The 20,487-nt window shown below is 41.3% G+C and overlaps 1 protein-coding gene across 1 annotated transcript; it reads right to left on the bottom strand.

The window, feature by feature from the left end:
* Positions 1 to 305: 305 nt before the first annotated feature.
* washc5 (WASH complex subunit 5) lies at positions 306 to 18,290 on the bottom strand. The gene is made up of 29 exons (XM_061239847.1): positions 18,201 to 18,290; positions 16,788 to 17,091; positions 16,554 to 16,699; positions 15,445 to 15,529; positions 15,194 to 15,294; positions 14,770 to 14,962; positions 14,032 to 14,184; positions 12,801 to 12,914; positions 12,481 to 12,652; positions 11,502 to 11,629; positions 10,749 to 10,878; positions 8,389 to 8,501; positions 7,787 to 7,953; positions 7,465 to 7,540; positions 7,053 to 7,163; positions 6,824 to 6,964; positions 6,110 to 6,190; positions 5,692 to 5,793; positions 5,090 to 5,269; positions 4,832 to 4,956; positions 4,180 to 4,342; positions 3,501 to 3,603; positions 3,333 to 3,412; positions 3,086 to 3,189; positions 2,869 to 2,998; positions 1,341 to 1,437; positions 1,081 to 1,234; positions 657 to 744; positions 306 to 571 (listed from the first exon to the last, which is right to left on the bottom strand). Exons 2-29 carry the CDS (start codon positions 16,971 to 16,973, stop codon positions 515 to 517), a joined length of 3,480 nt encoding a protein of 1,159 aa, XP_061095831.1. The 5' UTR covers positions 16,974 to 17,091; positions 18,201 to 18,290; the 3' UTR covers positions 306 to 514.
* Positions 18,291 to 20,487: the final 2,197 nt, after the last annotated feature.

The raw sequence follows: 20,487 nt of genomic DNA, 5'->3' as shown, positions 1-20,487 counted from the left end.
CACTCACACACATACACATACAAACTATCTACTATCATGGTAACAGTGGATCAAATACACATTATACAAGTTGAAGGGCAACTAAAAGTTGTCACTTTTACAACTTTGCCCTGGTGGGTTAGGATACAGTTATAGCTCTAACCATTTCCTGATACTAAACTGTTTAATTTAGTAGCTTTTGAAATACATTGTTACCACCACAGCTACATTCTAGCCTGCTTTATGTTAATAGTTAAATCTCAGTTAGTTATAAACCCTCATTGCTTATCAAAGCTGGATAATTTACAAAAGGAGTTATAATGGAATTTATTCAAAAACATTTAATTGATTAATGGATACATACAAAGTGACATATTACTACACATGAGCCTATACCAATATATTCTAAAAATTCAACATTTTTATTAATTGAATTAGTGCATTGAGACAATGAAAGCTAAATTATGGTTGGTGAAATTGTCTTCATTTCAGTAAAAATAGGAACTGTTGTCAACTTTCATTCATCCTCCAAACATCACAGGACCGTCCTAAACTCGTCAAAGATGAAACTTGGCACATGGGCTTCAGCAACCTAAGGTGAAAAACAGGAAACACAACATGCTTGTAAAAAAAATCTCCAGGAAAACTTCTCTTGAGGAGTACTGGTTTAAACTGACCTTGCGGGGAAGTTTTGTGTAGTGCACATAATCTTCCAGGAACATCAATGCTCCCACCACATCAGAGGGCATCTCAGGAATACGCTGACTGTAAAGATCATATAAACATACTTTATTGACGACTAAAATAAGAAATACATTTTTTTTTTACCACTGACACTGCTCACAATTTGGTCTCACAAATGAATGCAAAGCCACCCCCCTGAGAACACATACATATTATTTAAGTCTATTAATCTGGACTTTATGGGGGGGGGGGAATCAAATGAATAATAAGATTATGTGAAAATCAATACTAGTTGTAGAATCATGAAAATGTGGATGTATAAGCCTGGTTGCATGGAACCAATTCCCTTTAAGATAAGCTGACATTGTGACTATGCCGTATGAAGGTGCTGGGTCACAGCAGTTACAGTTCGTATACCTGGTGCACTGCTCCATGATGGAGCGGATGAACTGACCAATCAGAGCCAGGAATTGCTCTGTGTATCTGGAGTGGAACTGCTTGAGCAAGGTTAGCAAGCCCAGCACAAGGGGGGGCCAGTCCACCGGGTCAGTGGCCTTCCTGCAGGTCATTCCTAAAGGGGATAAGAAAAAACATCAACATTAACAAACATTAATACCGTGTACAGTCACAAAATTTTGGCTGGAAAATGCTATTCTCACGGCACAATGAAGCTTCACCTTGGTTTTTGCTGTACTGCAGTTTAGGCAGCTGAGCAATGAGGAAGAGGAAATTCACGATGGGGAAGTAAGGTAGCCGTTTGGTTGTGATGTAGATCTGCAGTTAAAAGGACAGGCAGAGAGCAGAGTTCAGTGTGGAGCTCTCTGCAGGGGGTTCTGCTACCATCCTCTGGTGTGACAGAGCTAACGTCCAAGCAGGGCTAACGTTGCAGTAATTTGCACATTAATGCATTACCACTGCTTCTCTTCATCGAAGCACTTCTACAAAGACTGTATGTCCGTCACAACATTCACCTCATTATCAGTGACACCTATAGTGCCAGTGACTGCACAGACCACAACACCAACTAGGTTCCAGAACCAGTGAGATACTGGGTTTGTTATGCTACAGAATGCACATTAAAAACTAGTAGTAGTATTCCATCCATCCATCCATTATCTTAACCCGCTTATCCTGAACAGGGTCGCAGGAGGGCTGGAGCCTATCCCAGCATTCATTGGGCGAAAGGCAGGAATACACCCTGGACAGGTCGTCAGTCCATCGCAGGGCACACACACCATTCACTCACACACTCATACCTATGGGCAATTTAGACTCTCCAATCAGCCTAACCTGCATGTCTTTGGACTGTAGGAGGAAACCGGAGTACCCGGAGGAAACCCACGCAAACACGGGGAGAACATGCAAGCTCCACACAGAGAGGCCCCGGCCGACTGGGATTCGAACCCAGGACCTCCTTGCTGTGAGGACGGCAGTGCTACCCACTGCACCATCCATGCCGCCCTCAAGTAGTATTCCATCCATCCATTATCTGAACCCGCTTATCCTGATCAGGGTTGCAGGGGGCTGGAGCCTATCCCAGCATACATTGGGCGAAAGGCAGGAATACACCCTGGACAGGTCGCCAGTCCATCACAGGGCACACACACCATTCACTCACACACTCATACCTACGGGCAATTTAGACTCTCCAATCAGCCTAACATGCATGTCTTTGGACTGTGGGAGGAAACCGGAGTACCCGGAGGAAACCCACGCAGGCACGGGGAGAACATGCAAACTCCACACAGAGAGGCCCCGGCCGACGGGGATTCGAACCCAGGACCTCCTTGCTGTGAGGCGGCAGTGCTACCCACTGCACCATCCATGCCGCCCTCAAGTAGTATTCGGTGGGGAAAATTATTATTTTTAAAATCTTTTTTAGAATTAAAATTTATTGTATTGCATGCACAGAATTTGCACTTGCAATTTCTTCACTACATCTGGTTATACCTGCACCTACACTTACTAGCAGACGGCACGCAATTCCCAGTGTCAATCGATAAAACAATAAAAATAAAAGGCTTTCATTTCAAAGTGATAAACAAAGAAAGTAGTATAACTGTAGCTGTAACTGTAAAACCTCTATAATCAGAAGTGGTCTGAGATATAGGAGATCAGGAACTGCCTGAAAAGGCATTTTTCAGTTTAGTTTTAATGATCTCCAAAGATAAACTAAAAACAAAAGCTGGCAGAAGGAGGACTGACTTTATTGAGAGGGTTTTGGATTCCGGCAGCCTCCAAGTAGGCGGTGATCTCATACAGGAGGGTGTTGTCCTCTTTGGGATAGGGCAACGTTGGGTCCTGGTAGTGTGCTTCAATGTCAGCTAGCAAAGACCTGTTGAAATATGGTGTTATTTATGCATTTCTATATTTCTATATATTTTTAAAAGTACAAAAGGCAGTGCATGGATATATGACTGACTTGTTCAAGTTGTCCAGTGCAGCGGCGAGGTGTTTCGAATCAAACTTGCATGAGTAATTCAACTCGTTGGCAATCTGTTGCCTCAGAATCTGCATCTGTCCAACCTGAGGCATTTAGAGAATGGGTATATTTTTAATGCAGGACATAACTGTGTTCAGTGGAACAACTGGTTTAACACTGCTTTGATAACTTCTGAGTGAAGCTTTCCAAAAGTTTCTTTAAAAAAGAAAGAGAAGGGTTGAAATACCTTCAGAATTGCATCCAAATAATTCGGCCAGATTTTTTGCGTTTTGGCAACTGCACTGGCATAGACCTTACTGGCATTTGCTGAAATGGAGAAAACATGTAGTAACATTACTCAATGTCTACCCCATCTGAGAACGCAACAACCGTTCTAAAGGTTCTAAGAACTCACCCACAATTCCTTTAACTGGATTCACAGTATTCAACAGGGCTTTGAAAACATCGACCACAGCCTTGTCTCTGAGAATGGTTTTCTGCAGCACAGTCAGGAAGTTCTGCCAGTGAAAAGATCACATTGAAAAACCAGCAAAGTAAAAAATGTCAGTTAATGCATTACAGACATTTTCAGTATTACAGTATTTTCATAAATTACAGTGTGCATATCCACCACAAATATGAGGTCCAGAATATTCAGATATGTAGATAATACACACTTCTTATCCCCTCTTTGGCCCATCCCATAACTACATTATTGTATTTGGGATAGCAGCAACAAGGATAATACAAGGATGTCTCCTGCAAGCCACCATGTGTTTTTCACTCTGCAATCTGAATGGCAACTGCATTGGGGGAGCATATTTCATGTATGGACTGTAGAGCCTCCCTCAGGGGCACACACTTCAATGCAATGCAATATCTTGTGAGGCTGCTAACCACTGTCATGGTCAGGAATCAATATCTCACTGTTCGGAGAATGCACAAAAGATCACCCTGACAAAATAAACCACTGAAATATCCAGTCTAAAATACAAGATGCTGAAAGTTCAAACCAACACATCTGTAGTATAGATCTGTCCGGGGTGTTCGGTGAATTTTAATGCACTGAAAGACAAAAAAGTCAATTCAGTTACCTGCAGCTCCTTAACTATCATGAAACAGAGCAGTCGGTCGAGACCATTCAGTCCAAAGGTCCCCAGCGTATCCTGAATCTCAGAGAACAGCCTGTTGTTGGTCACCTCCTGGTGTGTCTTCATGTCGTACCAGGTGTTCATCTGATCAATGTAACACGTGATTCTGAAACAAAGAGCCAAACAGAAATGTAATTACCACCAAATTACAATCGACTGCGACTGACGTATCCGGGGCTCAAACCTGCAGCCTTCATCCTGCATTTCTGGCAAACGCTTTGATCATCAAACCACTTAGGAGGCCAGAGCTAGATTGTTACTAGAGCAACGGATGTTAAATGCATTTCATGAAGATACATCAATAAAGCTCAAGGTCTGTAATCCTATATTTTATTTACTGCATTATTTGTAGTTCGATTTTTGTTCCCTGCAATTCACTTTAAATCCACCAATCATCCCTGCAGCCACTCTTTCTCAATACCTTATGAACAAGGAAATTGACTGTGACACAGCTGTGATTAATTCGAGTAAGAGAGACTAACCACAAGTTGACAGGCAGTATTGGCATCTTACTGCTGGAGGAGAGAATTAAAGACTAAACTGATGCGGTTGCAGAGCCTGATATTGCACACTCCTCCTGCTTGCTGAGACTTACTTGGGGTCCGTGATCCTTAGGATCTCTCTGCAGAGACGCCCGATGAAGGTGGCGGACTCATCCACGGATGGGTACTTGGGAATAGGGATGTGGGTAGACTGGTACACACTCTGCCAATCTTGGATCTGGGAATACGGAGTAAACTGGTTATGTTCCTTATGAACACTAACTGGCACAAAGGAGATGCAGCACTGCGCTGTGAACCAGTGCTTTACATGGACGCACCACCAGAGATGCCACTTAAAAGTCGAACCTGACCTTTGTCCTGAGGAAGCTGTTGCACTCCTGCTCTACGTTGTAGTTGATGATGCGGGACACTTCCTCCTGCCAGATCTTCAGCCCGTAGATGCTGACGTAGTCCTGGATGTACTCAAAGGAGCGGTAGAAGCCGTCCATGGTGGCTGCCATTTCTTTCAATTTGGGCATCAGCTCGCTGGTCTGCAAGAAAAGCCGAGGCGTGTAAAAATGAATGTATAAATACTGCTGTAATTTCTGTTTTCAATTTCAGATCTCAATTTTTGAGTACAGAGGCAAATAAATAAATGATGGGTCTTTGTCCCAAACATTATGTAGGGCACTGTAAATATAATACTGACCAGCTTTATTCAGAGAACAAATTACATTTGTGTGTGATCAGAATTCTGATGCAAAAATGACTTTTTATTCATCACCCAGGAAAGCCCTAGATTAGTGGAGATAGAGGTCTGCCATTTTCTTTTGTCTGCTTCACTTTGGATTGAATCGACATCCCAAGTGAAAGTTACAATACATTATTATTAATAAAGAGGTTTTTTCTCCTACAGTACGCTTCAGTTTGAGAAGGTTCCACAGCCCGTTGTCCGTTGGTGACAGAGCTTTACCTTGGCTTTGGGGTTGAAGATCAGGCCTTTGTGGAGGGCATAGGCCACCCTCCTCACCAGCTCCTTCCGTATGCCATCCTCCAGGAGCTGCTTGGGATCCACCTAGAGCACGGAGAACACCACCACCATGGGTATGACATCACTTCAAGAGGAAACAAATCTATGGGGCTAAAATGGCTATTAGTAAATTAATGCAGGAAATCCCCCATTTATTTTTGCTGAATCATAACTGTTGTCGATGTAGCCAGCAAAAATTGATTTCACTTTTAACCTCATATTTTTGTTCATTTCTGTCATTAGCATATGCATAAAGGTAAACATCAGAGACTGAATTTCAGTATAAAGGTTAAGTAAACTGATATGAAACTATTGCAACAACAAGAAAAATAATACTTTTTTATTTTTTTTTTGTAATTACCTTGATGATCCCAACAAGAGTGGTCTTCATCATCAGGATTCCCTCGGTGAAAATTGAAATGGCATGGGTGAGTTTGGCAACCTATGAGAAAAAGTAGAGAGGAAATGAAACATTTCAGATATGTTTAATACATTATAGAAGCAGATGAGGTCTTGAAGGAGAAAAATAGCCTGCCACACTAGAAAGTGGAGATTGTATTTGGCAAGCTGGACAAAGAGATCATTCCTATTATTAGCTATATTACGAGAATCAAGACTTCAACAACAACAACTTCAACACTGCAGTTCCATTAGCTCCAGCTAATGGACTGGGAAAAGCCTTTGGAAAAGTGCTTGATTTATTGTCATTAGGAATTGCACTAGAATATTACACATTGATCATATACGTACATCTCTAAAGTGTAACATCTTAAAAAAGTGTTTTCATGATTTCCTTGAGTGCAATTGTTTTTAAGTGGTGAACCTGGTAACTGATTATGCACACAGGCAACTAAAGACGGTCTTATGGGAACTAGGAAGACAATATTATGCCATTTTATCCATCATGTTGCTCAATAATTACATTTCATACATTACATTAAGGTACAATTCAAATAAAGTATAGTTAAAGTATAGTTACTGTAACAATTAATAGTTAGCTTATCCCATATAATTAGATAATTCCTTCCATCAGCCAGTTTTGCAATAATTCTCTTTGGCGATGCCCCATCCCCACCTCATATCTTGCTCCCAGCTGGGAGTAGTCCTTCAGCTTGTCCTTGTCCAGCCGGGTGGGCACCTCCATGATGTCGTGGATCTGCAGCTTGATGATTTTGGCCAGGGAAGTGAACATGCTCTCCGGAATGATCTGCAGGACCTGTGGAGCAAAATAAATGGAATTAAACTCTATATTACAACGTTTATAATCTTGTGCAACACCACACTCCATCAATTGTTCACAGTACCTTCCTGACGTACGCCACCAGTTCACCAGAGTAGAACTGGGAGACACTGAGCAGGTCTGGGCTGTTAGCCTGGTTGATACGCAGCAGGGGTAGGTCCAGAGCAGAGGCCAGCTGCTCACAGGAAATATGGCATCAGTGTATAAAGCACACCATAGTGAACACAAGCACCAGTAGTTAAATATTTTTCACTTTTCAACATAATATACTGTAGAGAAATACAGCACATGAAATACAAAACAGGTGATCGCAAATACACATTTACATATCCCCATTAATGCAATTTACAGTAACGAACAAACTGATACATATTTTATATAAACAGAAATGTCATATGGATGGGTCTTTGCAGGGCGACCCTGGATAAGCTTATCTGGTGAGCAGTTGAATAACTTGTTGTTATAAAGTTGTTTACCTTCAGGAAAGTTGCTCGCAGTTTTGTCACCATTGATGGGCTAACCCTGATACTCTCCTGCATGATAGATGTAAAGCTATGAATGAAAGGAAAAAGGGGTCATGAAATGGTTACTGTGCTACAATTAATTCTATTAGTGTTAGAAAAAATGTGAGCCACTGAATACTCTGGAGTGCTATGAGGTCAAATCCACAATGCAATGCATACTACATGAATGACTGATACACCGCTGGAATTGTTTATGTTGTACATTACACAGTTTGTCAAGGCTGATCAACCATGTCTCAGCCACCAGTGCCCAGGAGAATGTGGTGGCAGATACCTGTCAATTAGCTGCCAGGCATAGGAGAGGTCCCCTACGATCTGCATGGTGATCAGCACCTCCTCCTTGATGTTGATGGTGCGGATCATCTGGTGTAGAAACTTCCGGGTGTCGGCCAGGAACTGGCACACCTGCAAGTTGGACTCCAGTTGGTGGAACTCTTGCACCTGCACAAAAACACAGAAAAATGAAAAACCATCTAACAAAAAGGAATGCATTGGCTTCCTTAGTCATCTATTAGTTTCTGATATTTCGAAGATCATTGCTCCAAAGACCACCTAATTTTATTATTTCAGTTTTCACATTTAAAATAAGTTTTTTTTTTTTTTTTTTTTAAGTAGTGTTCCTGTAGTTTCTCTTCTCAGAAGCCATACTTCCTCTCTCAGGGTTGCAGTTTGGGTTATAATAAATAATTATTATACCTATTTAGCTGATGCTTTTATCCAAAGCAATTTATAGTTGGTGTGATTAACAATGTGGAGTTAAGGGCCTTGGCTCAAGGGCCTTACACTGTGCATGTCTTATCCTACACTGGGGCTTGAACCATCAACCTTCCATGTCCCAGTCATGTACCTTAACCACTAGGCTAGAGTGAACCTCACCTCCACCAGGGCCTGAATCAGCTGCACAGTCTTCCTCCCTGCTGCTGTGGAGTCCTCGTAGTTGAGGGACTGGATCTGCTTGGAGATCTCCCTGAACCAGGCCTGCAGGTTCTCTGTGGATTACACGCACCACACAAACTGATGAACTCCCATTGGCTACTTGTAGATTGAAACAAAAACTTACTAAATATGTTGAGGATTTTTAGAACTAATATTAATATCAGAGAAAGTATGCACAATATGGAAATTTGAACACTTGTTTAACGTTATAGCACCAAATTCAAACTGCAAACAAAGTTTCCACATTCAGTGAAGTAGAGAAGGAGACATCAACTCGTGAAGGAAACACATTTTATTGGTATAACAAAAACACTTCAATTTGCTTAATTTATGATTCAGTATGAGTCTTGGGTATGAGATTCTAGAGAGCTACTGAGTATCTGTATAGCCCTGCTTGTGAATTTGGCTGATATGTATAAGAAGTAAAAAAATAAAAAATACATAAATGAGGCTCAGGTGACTATGATAAACCTACTTTTTGAGAACATTTGAGAACAGAATTGACAGTATTTACAGCTTAAATTTGAGTCATTTGGCAGACGCTTTTAATCCAAAGCAATTTACAAGTGCCTAGGTTCTTCCACAGGTTAAAGCATCAAATTCATAACTAGTAAAATATGCATGAAGGGCTGTTCTAAACAAAAAGACAGTCATTGTAAGTGCAATGATTTTGGGGGGTCAGACAAGAGGGATATAGGAAGGGGGGGAGGGAAATCAGGAGGGAGGACAAAGGTATAGTTTGAAAAGGTGTGTTTTCAGTCTGCGTTGAAATATGGGGAGGGATTCTGCTGTCCTGACAGTGGAAGGCAAGTAATTCCACCAGGAACCAGAAGGAAGAACAGGCGTGAACGTGCAGCTCGTCTGCCAGGTACTCGTAGTGAGGGAACCACAAGGCGTCCAGAGCTGGCAGACCGGAGTGGTCTCACTGGGGAGTAGGGAGTGATTAAGGATTGTATGTAAGGTGGGGCAGTCCCCTTAGCAGCCTGAAATGCCAACACTAGGGCCTTGAAGCGGATGCATGCAGCAATAGGAAGCCAGTGGAGGCCATTGAGGAGTGGGGTGACATGAGCCAACTTGGGCTGACTAGTGGTCAGGCGGGCTGCAGCATTCTGGATCAGCTGGAGGGGCTTGATGGCACAAGCTGGGAGACCGGCTAGGAGGGAGATGCAGTAATCCAGATGGGAAATGACGAGTGCCTGGACTAGGAGCTGGGTGGCTTTCTCCGTCAGGAGATGATGGATACGGCGTATATTGTAGAGGAAGAACCTGCAGGTTCTGGCAGTGGAGGATACTTGTGGAGCGAGGCTGAGGCTGTTATCAAGAGTCCCCCCAAGATTCTAGGCCTTATGGGAGGAGGATACTACAAAGTCCTCAACAATCAGTCCAAGGTCGATTGTCGGAGAGGACTTAGCAGGGATGAAGAGAAGCTCAGTCTTGCCATGGTTAAGCTTCAGGTGGTGGGAAGTCATCCACGTAGAGATATCAGCCAAGCAGGCAGAGATCTGTGTGGTGACCTGGGTATTGGGGCGGAAGGAAAGAAAGAGTTGAGTGTCATCGGCATAAGAATGATAAGAAAAGCCATGGGAAGGGTTAACAGAACCAAGAGACATGGTGTATAGAGAGAAGAGGAGAGGACCAAGAACTGAGCCCTGTGTCCAGTTTGTAGGGGGTGAGGGTCAGAGACTGAGCCCCTCCAAGTCACCTGGTAGGAACGACCAGAGAGGTAGGAAGAAAACCATGCGAGTGCAGATCCTGTGACACCCATCCCAATCAGCGATGAGAGCAGAATCTCATCATCAGTATCAAAGGTGGTCGACAGGTCAAAGAAGATGAGGACAGAGGAGAGGGATTTGGCTCTAGCAGAGTGGAGTGCCTTGGTGACCGCGAGTAGGGCAGTCTCAGTGGACTGGCCACTCTTGAAGCTGGACTGGTTGGGATCGTGAAGATTGTTCTGGAGAAGATAAGTGGACAGTTGGAAGCAGACCGTCCATTCCATAGTTTTAGAGGAAGAAGAGGGACAGGCTGGTAGTCGTTCAAAACAGAGGGGTCAAGAGTAGGTTTTTTGAGCATGAGCACTATATCAAATCTGTCAAGTCTTGTACGTTGTCGGGTCCATGTACGTCGCATTATCATATTGGCCCATTATAACACTTAAGCTATAAATTGTTGATATGGATATGGCCCTGTGATATTACTGTGCACCCCTAAAAAGGAGATAAAGTTCTTGGTTCAGCTATGGAGAGATCAACGCTAAACTAGACCTGACTGTAGCAGGGAGGTAGTATTTAAGTATGCGTCACCATTTTTCTCAACCCTGGTAAGGGGTTTGACCCCGGAGAAGACCTCAGCCAGCTCCATCATCCTCTCGGAGCCCTCCCTCTTGTAGCTCTCCCATTTGAGCTGCTTTTCAGACAACATCTGTTTGAACATCTGGAAGAGAGGCACCGACACGTGACTCAGAAAGGGTACATACTTCCCACCTCCACCTTTTGCTTTGAACAAGAGTAGGCACAATACATTTACCATTCAATTTTACCATGACTCATTACTTTGCACTGTACACACACACAACCGGTTGGGGGTAAAATATGTAGTAAGTACACACGAGGGGGGAAAGTGTTTGTTTCTTATCTCAGTGGCATTCAAATTGTAGCCTTTTCCCCTTCTGAAATAAGTGCTACATTAGATATATAAATTTAATCCATTGTACTGCCTTCAGGATATGCAATTTTAAACATTTCCCTCAAGTCAAATCATTATTTTTGTGTGCTTTTGTTCATAAATACTGTACATATGGGCCCAAGGAGATGCTGTTAGATGACAAGGTCACATTACAACCAGTGCTCATTATTGGCCCGTTTGCTTTTACATTAGCCCCGGTAAGCACCATCTGAGCTAATATTGGTGGCATATGTGAAATAAAGCACTCAAATGTCCCAATATCGATGCACATTCATACAGGGCCAGTACACCCAACCCACATTTTCTTACTCTCTTTTGATACTTGCTTACTTAAAATGCACTTTAGAATTTGGAAAGCTGGGCTCACTCACCTCTTTGAGAATGAACTCAAACTGAGCCGTATCCAGCAGCAGCTGGAATAGGATCTTGGGGTTGTACTTGGAGTCGTTGATCACCTGGTCCTTGATCTGACGCAGCCTCTTGTTGTTCGGGTCATAGGCTAAAAGGCATCATACAACACAGAAGGTTGTAGGGAATAAGGAAATTCCTCTTGCTATATAAAGCAAAACATCAACATGGACCACCAATACCAAGCTTGCCCAAAATTATCTAAAAAATAGCAGTGATTTGCAAAGCCTGATCTGATCTTGATCCAAGATTTGCTCTTATTCTACCCATGAGATATGCTGCTGCTTACATCAAAAACATTAGAACTATAACAGTATTAATGTCTACTGACATCACAACACATCACAGGGCTCAATGTACATAGAATGTTTAACATCTACATTTTTTTAAACTGAACTCTGCATTCCCATGACTGGCAATACATGTCATTTTTTCCAAAGAGGAGTCTCAAAGAAAAACCAGCAACCACAAAATATCAGCCTACAGTCATTTGTAATCAAGAGAAAAACTATATATTATTTAACTTAAGTAATCAAGACAGAAATATCAAGTTGCCATTCTGTATGTTTGTACTACAACTATTTAGGGAGGGCCCTCAGTTTCATTCATAACAATAATGATTAAAGATAACGTGCTTTTCCATATAAGGCCTTATATTACTGGGGGAAATACAAATTACACATGGAAACATGAATATCCTAAAGTCAGTAATTATACAGGCCTAACAGACTCCATGTCTACTGAAACAACCTACTATACTGAACAGTGTCCCTACCCCCTAGTGGGTCAGTATGAATTTCCTACAGGTACTACTGAGGGACACAATTTACTGCCTGTTACACACTGTTCAGTTCAAAACGCTGTTCCCATGTGACCCATGAGGTGAGGATGGTAAGCAGTGCAGTCTGCGGGTACGTGAGCGGTGTGCAACTCCAGCCTCACCAGACTCGGCCGTGTGGAGCATCAGCCAGCGGATGGCCACGTTGCAGTCCCGCAGGCAGTTCAGCAGCTTGGGAATGTTGTCCAGGACAATCTCCTCCCGCAGAAACCCCTCCTTCAGGAGCTGCTGCACCTGCGGCCTGAGGGTGTCCAGGCTGCTCGCGTAACGACAGGCCTGTGGGGGGGAGGTAAGGGGGGGAGGGGGGTGAGGCACGCTTCCACGTAGATGAGGTGGAGTTACAGGCAGCAGGGCAGGACTATCAATGAGGGAGGCGTTATAGCCACATAAAAATTCACATTCCTCATTGAGGCATCACACAGACCTGCTCTCTGATGTTGGCCGTGTCCAGCGTGTAGTTGAGTGCGATCTTGGCTGCTTTGTAAGGCTCCCAGGCCTCCATCAGGTTCACAGTGATCCCCATGTAGATGCTGATGACCTAATGTGTAAGGAGAAGTTGAAGCGACAGGAGCAGATGAAAATTTTGAAATCCAGAGTACAAGAGCAATGTTAATGACTTAAGAGACCTTAGAAAATGAAACTAGGCCTATTTATATTAATACAACTTCAGTGTCTGGGGGGAAAAAAGTGTTTTTGTGGTGGAATCAACAGTTTAACTATGCCTTTGCTTTGTAAACTACAGGCTTGTGCTTAAGCAGGATTTTTCTCTCATAACCAGAGTTAACAAGAGGAAAGAAACTCTCCTCAGTGAAAATAATTCATCTGTAACCTAAGCAACCACAGTCAACTTACATCGCCCCACCTCCACTGGGAAAAGCTAACTGCAAACTGGCAGCTAACCGCTGCTGTACACCCATCATAATGGTCAAGGACTGACATAGCCTATAACTTCTATCAACCAGAAGGGAACTGCTAAAAACAGTATTTTTAATTACCAATATGAAATAAGGACAACTCTGGTTGCATTTTCCCTAGTTCTCAGGTTCTGATATCATTTCACAAGCCTGCATCGTTGTCCAGTTTTTTTTTTTTTTTGTGCTTTTTCTCCTTGTCAGTAGCTCCACAAAGACATATATAGGGCACATCAAAAGGCCTCAAACCAGTCAAGTTAATGTAAACATCTCTTAGGGAAAAGAAATGTGAAAGTTGAAATGCATTGTCCCAAATTAAAAATAATTCCATTTGAACTTGCTGAATTGACCAACTGTACTTACCTACTCTGCGTACACACAAATTTGTGTAAGCACGGTAGGTAAATTCACCATTTTGAAACAAAGTTATTTTGCTTTTCATTTAGGCAAATAGATTTCCTATTCGTTTTCACTTAAAAGGTTTACATGAACTGGACTTAATGTGCTAAACTTAACCTGTATCTTGATGTGCCCCAAAGACACACTTGTGAAGTAACTGACATGGAGAAAAAATAAATGAAAAACAAAGAAACAGACGCATAAAATACTGTCAGAACCAATAGGAATGATGGAAAATACTACAAAAATAAGAGCCAGATTTTAAATTTAAAAAAATTAATCTGGAGAATATCTTACAGCTTAAAGAAAACCTCACATGTGCGAGTATATGTGCTGTTTTCTCACCCAGTTATCTGGAAAGTACTTGTCCACAATCTCCCTCATTTTTGCCTGTTGAGTGTGCAGGATGGAGGGGGTGAAGAACAGGCACACATACAGCATGGCAGCCTGGTTGGCCAGTGCGGTGCTGCGGTGCTCAGGCAGCGGATATGCAGACACCTGGAAGATGCAGAGATACACTGAGCACACATTGCTGTCTTGCCCCAACCAATAAAATATCACATGACCCCAATTCAAACAATTACATTTGATTAGGCCTGACCTTCCCTCACCTTCTGTATCTAAAACAGAACATTTCTAGTTAAGCATACAGCCATCAAGACAAAAACATTTGGAGCTTCTACCGGGGGTGTGGCTAAATGTGGTCTAAGTGGGGCAGTGCCCACCAAAAAGGGTTGTCTGCCCACCCTACATTATACTGTCCCAAATTGACGCACAAATGCTATCCCAGGATGACATTCTCGTAATGCCACTGCCTTCTACTCAAGGCTAGGACAGATAATGTGATGAATGCATATACATCAAAAATTAACCACGCCCAGTCTTGTTATTTAGTATATGGGTCAAGGCTAGGGTAAGGGATAGGTTATTTATCATGGTCAAATGTGTGGGTTCGGTGAGGCCCAGGGTCATGGGTAGTATCAGGGGTTTTGCTGATGGTCGGAGAGAGACTTGAGGGTGTGGTGAAAGTCTAGATTAGCATTAGGCCTGGGAAGTCAGGGCTGTGGTGGTCAGTGTTCTTGCCTGGTTATAGATGTCATCAGAGCGGAGGCGTCCAATGACCATACTGATGAATGTGGGACTGATAGGCACTCTCTGAAAGTAACTCTCAGGATAGTTAGGGGGACGCTTGGCCCCTGGTTGGCTCGAGTAGCCCGTGCTACGCAGGAGCTTGCAGATGTCATCCAGGTTGGAGTCAGCCGAAGAGCGGGCAGCACTGTCAATCAAGCCAAGTCAACATTTTGTCTATGAATGTACAGAAACTGCTGCAATAATACTTCTGTGCAGACAGACATTCATTAAGGAACAAATTAATTTGGCTTAAATACATAGCGAAGCGTAAATGTGGAAGCCAAAATAATTTGTCGCATAATTAATGCCTTTCAGTAACACAAAATAATGAAGAATAAGAAAACAATGATAACAGAAGTATAACAAAAAGGCTCACCTGTATCTATAATACGACACCAACATTCGTTCTCTGACTTCCCCTTCGATCTTTTGGTCAATGACCAACAGCATGACTCCGTAGAGATACAGAGCTTCACACTGTGGTTTGGGGACAACAACAAAAAAAAATAGATTTCCAGTGTTTCAACATGCTTTTCAGAATGAACACACAGATATTTACCAATACCACACATAACATAAATCTGATGTGAAAAAGCCGCTAAAAAAGTAAAAAAGTAACAAAATTACCAAGAGCTGTTTCCCATCTTCATTTAGTAGTACAGTTTCCAATGTCTGCTGAATGTATACCCCCTCATTAAGGTCATCTAGATACCTGAAAGAAAAAATATAATTATTAGGTGCGATACTGACCCAGCAAATTGGGTCAAATGAACCATCACAAAGCCATACTCACCTTGCTGTCCAAATAAGAGTTATCTTATGCTGGAGAGGGACCCCTTTGTGTTTAAGCTTGCGTTTTAGTGTTTAAGCTTCTTTACTTGGTATTTAAACCATGTAATGGTTTAGCACCTGAATACATTATTGACTGTTTGGCCTACGCAAGCCTCAGCGAGTGATACATCATGCAAACACTACCCTGTTACTTAGTCCAACTGTTAAACATAAACAGAGGAGAAAAGTTGCCTTCTGTTTTTATGCAGCAAAATTATGGAACTTGCTACCACATTACATAATAAATAACTACTATTTGCATTTATTATAATTTTATTATAAGTATAAGTAGAAGCCAAATTTATATATACATATACATATACATATATATATAAAGTGCTATCATTTTCCCCACATTTAAGCAAAATATCCCTTTTTACATTTAACAAAAAAATGTGTGTCCCAAAAATTACATATAAGCTAAATGTTAGCTTTAATGTTTTTTTATTATTTTGCTGAAAACATTTGAAACATGGAACATTTAGAGAAATATTTAGCTAAACAACGTATAAATGTATTCCTACATTTATGTACATATTTCACTAAATGTTTCATATATTTACAGAAATATATATATATATATATATATATATATATATATAATTTTCCAATAACATATTTAACTTTAACTTTTATTTCAAAGATTTAACCTTTTCATTTTACTCTATTTTTATTCTATACTCCCTATCTCTCACAGTTTATGTTTGATATTTTTTGCCTTCTTTTGGCATTCCTTACTTTCATGATAACACATGTTAGACTGCTTTACTTGTTTTACTCGTATGCTGTGTGAAGCACTTTGTGATGCATCAGATAGACATTCAGATACTATATCAATAAAGTTGTAATTATTTCCAATGCAGTGATGGTTATTGGTGTTATACCCGCAGCACACATTTAATTACCTTATTAGATCCACAATGTACTTATGGACACTTTCAAATGCCAGGTAGAATCGTGACAGTATTTCAATGTTATTTTCACGGAATTCCTCGTCCAGATCCTGAAGCTCTGGTTTGGCTTCTAACTTGCCCTCATAGTATTCTTGACCCTGAAATGCAGAAACCGACAATATGACCACGAATTCGTAGAAGCAAATATACGGTCTAAATAAACCACATTCTCACGATGTTATTTACCTTAAAGTAACTGAAGTCGCAGATGATGTCTCCATATTTCTGTTGATCACTCTTGTCTTTGAGCCTGAAGACGGCGGGGATAAACTCGGAGAGACGCAGAAGTTCTGCAATGATGGCATTTCCCCGAGATACAATCCTAAGAATAGCCTGGCCACACAAATTGTTCTCTGCTAGAAAGTCCACCATGTCAGCAAGCGTCACGAGCGTCCCAAGCGAACCTTCAGAATTGCAGGAGTGGGGTGGTGCACCAATTGGAGTGGAGAGTTTTAGCCCAGTGGTACCTCATCCAACATGAGCTCCAGCCCTAAAAACAGAAAGCGAATGCTAGGTAACACGCTGACAAATTACTATACTTTCACGTCTACTCTGTCCAGTATACAGTATGCAATGATATTTTACGTTACAAATGTTATCATTGTACGTTTCAATGTGTTTTGCCAAATTAATATGCCAATATGAAGGGGTGAGAGAATTATAATAGGCTAAATGCACATAGGCTAACTGTCAACATTTGGGGCATAATGGTGTAAGGTGCAGCATCTGTAGTGGCTTACGATCAGTTACTCCAGTCATAAGTTTTCAGACGCACAAAATAGGCTGCTTCCTAATGAGAATAATTCAACAGAAATCGCAGTAATCGATAGTAAAGTTTGGAAGTAAAGTGCAAAGTGCTATCTACAAACCTAGTAAAAGTCTTCGACACGAGTGATACCAACACGATTAAAAAATATTACACTTTGCCATAATGCCCAAATGTATTGTGTTGAGACAGGTAGACAGAGACTGAAATTACTTAATGCAACTGTAAAAGGATTTCGTGTTGTGTGAAAATACAGCTTGATAAGTATTGGCTGAATGCAACAATAATACATGATTCTTAACCACAATTTGTTGAGAAACTGGAAACGTTTGGATGTCAGTGGTTTAGTTATACGCGTAGAATAATATATAATAATAATAGAATAAAAAACAATATTCAGAATAATGTACGGTATATATATATAATACGTTTTAATTTGGGAACTGGTGATCTGCAAACTACGAAGCATTTGCACAGATGTCAGCGGTTGCCTGCTAATGTCACATCGTAGCATAATGTTAGCTATATCTACTTATAAATGTCAGTCTATTAATTCAGTTGGTTTAACATTAATATGTATTTCGATGACTGATAAGAGAATATTAAAATATCGGCGTTGAAGGTGTTTGTGGGAGAAAATAACGTTAGATGAACAACACCGGACGTGTCAACGCACAGGGCACATCCTTATTCCATCGTCAGGCAAAACAGTAACTTAATGAATCCGCATAGCAAGCTGACTTCAGGATAAATCAAATATATTCACTGTTCAACTTCTAAGTGTGAAACATAAAAACGAATGTTAATGAATTGATCGACTCATTTTCACATACCGATTCCGCCTCTTCAATTCCTGTTCCACGTCGATCACATGACCAGTTTATCACATGAGTTCCTCAATTTGGTTGTTGTGGGTTTGCGTTGTAGGTAGTGCGCCACCTATCTATGACAGCAGAAACATACATATCCCGTTTCAAACTATATCACGAGATGTCGCTAGATAGCTTCTGAAGTGGCCAGGTGTCTTGAATACAGGATTTCTCTCGCACTTTACTTGGTTAACGCAATGAATCAGTGAAAATGAGTAACTAAAAAAGTCGATATCGATTTTGTTTCAGCTCTAGAATCATTGCCAACCAATTGCTTTCGAGTCTAACTATATTTGCTATGAGAAGTAGCCTACACGTCATACAAAAAAAGCAATGCTTTCACAAGTATGTAGTTTCAAGCAGTCTAAACAAATACTGGTCAGCACACATCACTGAAAGCACACAGCTCCGAGCGTGTTTTCAGTCAGAGAGAATGATGACACTAATTAAACAAAGACATTGACTTTGGCTGAGGGCTTTTTTTTTTTCTTCCTTTTTTAAAATAGAGTAACATTTCACCAGAAAACGATAATTTTTTCTGATAGTCCATGGCATGTACATATTTCTCAGTCTTTACTCTTTGGTGGCTCTACGGCAAATGTGGTCTTCTGCTCCATTGGGTCGTTGCTCCAGGTGTAGGAGTCGTGTGTAACATGAGTCAACAGGAAGAACGGAGTCGAAGGATGCAATGAGTTCTTGATGACAATTAGTCCTACTGGAGGCAGAAAATGAGGTCAAACAGTGAGGGCATGAGAGTGAAAAAATGGTATTAGGGTGCTGTGTTACGTCCTGTACACCCATACCCTCAGGGCTCTAGGGTGCGATTCTGCTTGCCGGTGCACAGAGATAATCTTCTTATTGTGTCATCTTTCCTCTCACCCACATCTCCTCTTATCCCCTCTCCCATGTTAGTCTTTCTTGCGGAAGAGGGGAGCCAGTCCAGGAACACAGCCCAGTGTCAGATGTTTGAGGGAAACAAAAGCACCAATGCAGGGAGAAAACCTAAAGTTTTTTCAACACATGCCTTTTGGCTATGTTCTATCAGCACCTCCTCCTACTCTTTCTGTTCAAGAGGGGGTTGAGGTGGGGGGGAAGAAGAAACTGTTTACTAAAGTGGCAAAAATGCTTTCCTTTTAATCTGTTATTTATTAATTTATTCTAAATTAAAATTTTGGAATACTGAATTGGCATTTTAAGCATGTTACATTGCTACAAAATATATCTGAAAGAATGCTGACTAGCAAGCACATGGCATTTTTTCACCAAGCACATGGTCTTCCCAGCTGAAACGAGAAGCCACTGTCCCTGAAAACGGAACTAGACCTGGAGCAGGCCAGGCAGCCAACTAGACCTGGAGCAGGCCAGGCAGTCAACAGATACCTGACTGCTGTTCACTGAGATTCACCCTCCCTTCTGCAATCATTTGTTACTTGAATTTATAAATTTCACTGCACCTTTGGAGGTGCACTGTGGTCCAATAAAGTCCCAGAGCCATTTTGGCATTGTAACCCTTTCCAGGCTGATATATTTAAACTTTCTCATCTCTTCTGTAGTTTACTTTGATCACGGCATACCAAACCCATGACAAACCAATTTTTCTGAATTAAAGCAGTTCTGCAAAAGAAAGTTGGCTAAAATTCCTCCACAGCGATGGGACATTATATTGTGATTGCAGTTATTGCTGCTAAAGGTGGTGCAACCAGTTTTTAAGATTAAGGGGACAAATACTTTTTAAAAGGGAGGGGCGATATGGGTGTTTGATAACTATTACATTTATTTCAGGAAAAGGTTATGTAAAAATGTGTTTTCTGCTTACTGTTCTCAGGTTCCATTTGTCCAATATTATATTTTGTCTAAAGATCTGAAACCGCTCAGTGTGCAAATATGCAGTAATAGAGGAAATCAGGACTTTTTATCAAATACTTTTTCATGGCACTGTATGTACTGTACACATATTCTGAGTTAATGCAACAAGCATTCCACATTCAGATTACAAAAATATAGTATAATATAGTAGTACAAAAACAGTATTCCATGACAGCTACTATTGCAATATGAGGACATGGCTTTATTACTTTGATAAGGTTTGGTGAACAGGGTGGGTAAAGGAGTCAAGGCTATCCAGCTCCACCTGGGCTCTGTGCTAACATTGGGCTCCATCTGGGCTCTATGCTAACATCAAGGGAGCATGAGCGCTCCTAATTCCAAAAATGTATGCACACATTAATGCATCCCAATTAGGAGACATGCT

This window comes from Conger conger, chromosome 1, assembly GCF_963514075.1.
Source record: "Conger conger chromosome 1, fConCon1.1, whole genome shotgun sequence".
Classification (NCBI taxonomy): Eukaryota; Metazoa; Chordata; class Actinopteri; order Anguilliformes; family Congridae; genus Conger; species Conger conger.
This window is presented reverse-complemented; position numbering and strand designations above follow the sequence as displayed.

Excerpts from the sequence above, each read along its gene's own strand:
- washc5 (XM_061239847.1), bottom strand. The coding sequence starts at position 16,973 with ATGGTGGACTTTCTAGCAGAGAACAATTTGTGTGGCCAGGCTATTCTT. Across the intron at positions 16,700-16,787 it reads GCGACTTCAGTTACTTTAAG|GGTCAAGAATACTATGAGGG; the intron begins GTAAATAACATC and ends TCTGCATTTCAG. Across the intron at positions 572-656 it reads ACACAAAACTTCCCCGCAAG|GTTGCTGAAGCCCATGTGCC; the intron begins GTCAGTTTAAAC and ends TTTTCACCTTAG.